Source organism: Salvelinus sp. IW2-2015, linkage group LG17, assembly GCF_002910315.2.
Source record: "Salvelinus sp. IW2-2015 linkage group LG17, ASM291031v2, whole genome shotgun sequence".
Lineage (NCBI taxonomy): Eukaryota > Metazoa > Chordata > Actinopteri > Salmoniformes > Salmonidae > Salvelinus > Salvelinus sp. IW2-2015.
Window position 1 is genome coordinate 6231673 of NC_036857.1, and position 4775 is coordinate 6236447.

The 4775-nt window shown below is 42.1% G+C and overlaps 1 protein-coding gene across 1 annotated transcript in view; it reads left to right on the forward strand.

Moving 5' to 3' along the window:
• Nucleotides 1–4775, forward strand: part of LOC111976442 (uncharacterized) — an 89430-nt gene that overhangs the window by 64260 nt on the left and 20395 nt on the right. The window contains exon 2 of the mRNA XM_024005272.2: nt 4428–4609. Coding sequence (XP_023861040.1) covers nt 4494–4609 — 116 coding nt within the window. The 5' untranslated portion in view covers nt 4428–4493. The remainder of the gene's footprint in view (nt 1–4427; nt 4610–4775) is intronic.

Below are 4775 nucleotides of genomic sequence, written 5' to 3' on the forward strand. Positions count from 1 at the left end.
ACCACACACACACATACACACCACACACACACACGACACACACACCACACCACACAGCAACGACACACACACCACCAACACACAACACACACACACCACCACACTACCACACACACACACCATCACACAATACACACCACACCTACACTACGACTACACTAGACTACACACATCAGTAAAGCATACTGTTCCCCGGTGCCGCTCAAAGGACGTGGATGTTGATATTAAGGCAGCCCCGCCTGGCAGCAACCCTCTGCCTGACTCAGTGCGCGTTGGGTATCGTTGTTTAAAATGGCGGAAGACACCTCATTTCAGTTGAAGGTTTTAGTTTTATAACTGTCCTAGGTATCCCCTTTCCCCTCTCCCTTATCTATGTCTGCCAGTGAACAAACGCCACCACCATCTGCTATGTAATCCTGATACTCCTTGGCCAGGTTATCGTGTCGCACCCAGTAAAATCTAGTACTGCTATGGTAATCCTGATACTCCTTGGCCAGGTACTTGTGCAGTAATCAGTTACTTGTATGGTAATCCCTGATACTCCTTGGCAGGAGTGTTGTACCAGTAATAGCACTGCCCGAAATTTGTATCCTGATACTCTTTGGCAGCACGGCTTATTTGTCAGCAGTTAATCGACTGTCTATTGGTCAATCCTCATACTCCTTTGGCCCAGCGGTGTTTGTAAGCAGTTAATCCATACTTATGTAATCTTGAAGTCCCTTGCCAGTGGGTGTGTCAGCAGTAATCAGTACTTTGTATTAATATCCTGGATACTCCTTGCCCAGGGTTCTTGTTACCATAATCAGCACTGGTTAGGTGTATCCTGATTACTCCTTTGGCCCAGGTGGTAGTTGTCACCTAATCAATTACTGTTTATGGAATCCTGAATTACCTCCCTTGGCCAGCAGGTGTTGTACCAGTATCGTACGTAATGGTCTTAATCCTGATACTCCTTGCCAGGCGTGTTTTGTACCTAGTAATCCGTATACTGATATGTAATCTTCTCGATAGTCCCTTGGCCAGGTGGTTCTGGGGACAGATAAATCCAGTACTGTATGTATCATCCTATAGGCTTCCTCTGGCCAGGCGTGTTTTACCCAGTAATCCAGTATACTGTATGTCTATTAAATCTGATTACTCCGCGGGTGGTGGCGCCAGGTGTTGTTAGCCAGTAAAAATTCCTCGTTGTACTGGTTTATAATCCTGGAAAGTTCGCTTGGCCAGGTGTTTGTAGCAGTACATCCCGTACTGCTTATTAATCCTGCATTACTCCTGGCCTAGTGGTTTTTTTGTTGTAGCTCAGCTATATCAGTACTGTATGGTTAATTCCTGAAAGTCCCTTGGCCAGGGTGTTGGTGTAGCAGTACCCCAGTACTGGATGGATAGCTCTGATACTCCTTGGCTAGCGGTGTTTACGCAAGTAATTGCAACTATTTCCCCCAATGAAATCGAAACCCCGACGCAAAGCTTGGAAATCCGCTTGCTGATTTCATGCTTGGTACTTTACACTTCTCTTTCAGCGAATAACACACGCACGCATCGCACACACGACATCACACAACACACAACTCACAAACAGTCCAGTGAAGAGTGACGCTGACACAACCACTGGATTAGTGGCAAAGCTGACCCCAGGACGATGAATGACAAAAGAGCATCGCAAATAAAGAGTTCAGAGAGAGCAGAGAGAGAAGAGGGGGAGAGAAGAAGGGGGGGATAGAAGAAGAGAGACCACGACCGGACAGTGAGAGAGAGAGATACAGTGAGACAGATAGAGACGAGACAGAGAGACAGAGAGAAAAAAGAGAGACATTCGAGAGAGACGGGAGCTAATAAATGTCATGTATTGATTGTCTCAGTGTATGTCACTCTCTATTATCTAACGTTGTTCATTTATATTATCTACAGTTGTATTAAATATTATTACATGTATGGTAATCATCCCTACAGTGTATGTTAAATTATATCTACAGTGTTAATGTCATATCATCTACAGTCTATCGTAATATCATTCTACAGTGTATAGGTTACTATCTATCTTACAGTGTATTGTAATATTTCTACGTGTACTGTTAATATTCATCTACAGACTACCGCAGTGTATGCTAATATCATCTAGCAGTTGTATGTACTTCAATACTGACAGTGTATGTACATTACATCTACAGTGTATTAGTATATTCAATCTACGATGTGTGTATGAATGCTACAGTAGTCTTACATCGTATTGTCATATTACAATCTACAGACACGTTGTATGCTTTACTCACTTCATCTAATAACATGTAATGTAATATCCATCTACAGTGTACGTTTATATTATCTAGAGTTTGTATTATATTATCTACAGTGATAATATTGTCAGATGTATTAATCTACACGTATTAATTATCATCTACCAGCTGTATGTAATATCGATCGTACAGTTATGTTACCTATTCATCTACAGTTGTAATTAATATTATCTCCAGTGGTATGTAATTGATTATCTACAGCTGTATGCATAATTCCATCTACAGTGGATATTGATATTATCTAGGATTATCTGATATCAGTGTCATGTATATGTTCGTGTATGTCAATATTATCTACAGCTATGATGTACTGATTTATCAGCAGTGTATGTAATTATTATCTTAACAGTGTAACGTTACATATCGCTCATACAGCTGTATGTAATATCATCTTACTGTGTATGTAATATTATCTACAGTGTATGTTAATATTATCTCCACAGTTCGTATGAACTACAGGTAGTCTATTATCTACAGTGTGATGTAATGTCACATTAACTTACCAGTTCCTCCCTCTTATCGTTCAGGTACGTAAAATCTCTCACATGATTGATCATGCTTAAGTTGATTATATCTTACGAGTGTATGTACTATTATCTACGAGGTTAAGTTGTGTATAATATTATCTACAGTGTTATGTGGGTTTTTTTTCCTTTGTTTCTCTGAGATAAACTGCATCTCTTTTTCCTACCCCTAAGCCTTTCCCTACACCAGTCTTTTCAATCTCTATCTCTCTCCACTCTTTCTTGCTAAGACCCATTGCCACAGCAACATAAGAAATTACAGCAGCTCCATTAGGAAAGCCCCCATATGGAAACAGACAGAAAGACATACCCAGGTGTCGGATGCCTGAGAAGCGTCCTTGAAACCTCATGTTATCGAGAATAAGATATTTTTAATTCTTGTGACATCCCTGTGTGTGTCGTCTTCGTTACTAGAGCCCAGCACGCATCAATACTTTCCACACAAGGAATGGGAACTTGTTATTCAGCCAGAAGGATGCGCTACCACCTTTTCCGGTTAAACAGTTCCTGTGGATCCCCTCGTCCACGGACCTTTAGGCGACCCCACAGACACCCCTGGCATAGTTTCCCGGCTTCTAGCCAAGCCTGCTGACAATGCTGGACCCAAGATACTTGTGTAGAGCAGGAATAAGAATGGAGACAGTTGGATGGTGACTGGTGGAAGTATGCCTGTTGACACTTAGACTTGCACACAGGGTGGAGAGCGTTGTAAAGCTAGTCGTATGTGAGTTCTGAAAGCTGAGACTTTGGTTGGCATCGAGATCTTGAGTGTGTGTGTGTGTGTGTGTGTGTGTGTGTATCATAAATAAGTGTCTGATGAAGTGTGTTCGACTTGTCACGATGTAGGCCTCTACATCAAAACATTGCAAAGTAATCACTCTACTTCTTATTGAGAAAGAAAACAAACAGCAAATGAAACGAAGCACTCTGATGGCCAGAAAGATTTGTCTCATGGTATCAACTGGACAGACTATTTGGGGATTCATCATGTGTATTTCTGTTCAACCTATATGAGAATATCACTCACTACATGAGAATACAATGACTAGTTTGAGAAAACAGGCAGTAACATGGATGAAATCCTACACGTATCTGTGGGATGGTAGCTGGCTTAATGTATGTGCTTTGGATTATGGAGAGAGGGAGTGTAGTGTAGGTGAAAATATGTAATCTCCTGTCCATAAATGATGCTATATGTAGAGCACATTGCAGCATGTTTCTCCGTTTTCTATTTGTGAACATGCACTTGTGGTAGCGAGCCCAAAATAGAAACCGGAATCACAGACAGACGCTCAAGCTCAAGCACACATACCCCTCTGCTCACCTAGCTCTCTGCGACACTCTGTTTCCGTTCACCACTGTTGATACAGTATCTGTTTCACCCTCTCAAACTCTCTTACTTTCTCACAGATTTCCAGGGTTGTAATCGTATCACACTTTCAAAAACCTCTTCATATCAAAAACCTCCTCATATCAAAAACCTCCTCATTTCAAAAACACATCCTTTATTTAACCAGTAATACACGAGGCCTGTCAAAAGTAAAAATAGCGAAAACAAAGAAGATCCTAAACATAGTTTTTCTTTCTTTTCCCAACCCCTCCTCTGCAGGTTTTCCTGAGCACCCTCTGTCTGTGAGTGTGTGTCTGAGTGTGTGTGTGTCTTAGTGTGTGTGTTATGGCCTCTGGGACGGACGACTCATACAGTAAGATGCTAATGCTAGGGGCCATCGCCGCGGCGTCAGCCTTCGTGGTCACAATCTTCATCGTGGTGGTCTGTGTGGGCTGCCAGAGGTGAGAGGTCACTGCCAACACATTTGACACATTTCACAGATTTTTCTCTCTCTCACTCACTCGCTCTCTTTCTCTCTCTCTCTCACTCGCTCTCTTTCTCTCTCTCTCTCACTCGCTCTCTTTCTCGCTCTCTCTCACTCGCTCTCTTTCTCGCTCTCTCTCTCTC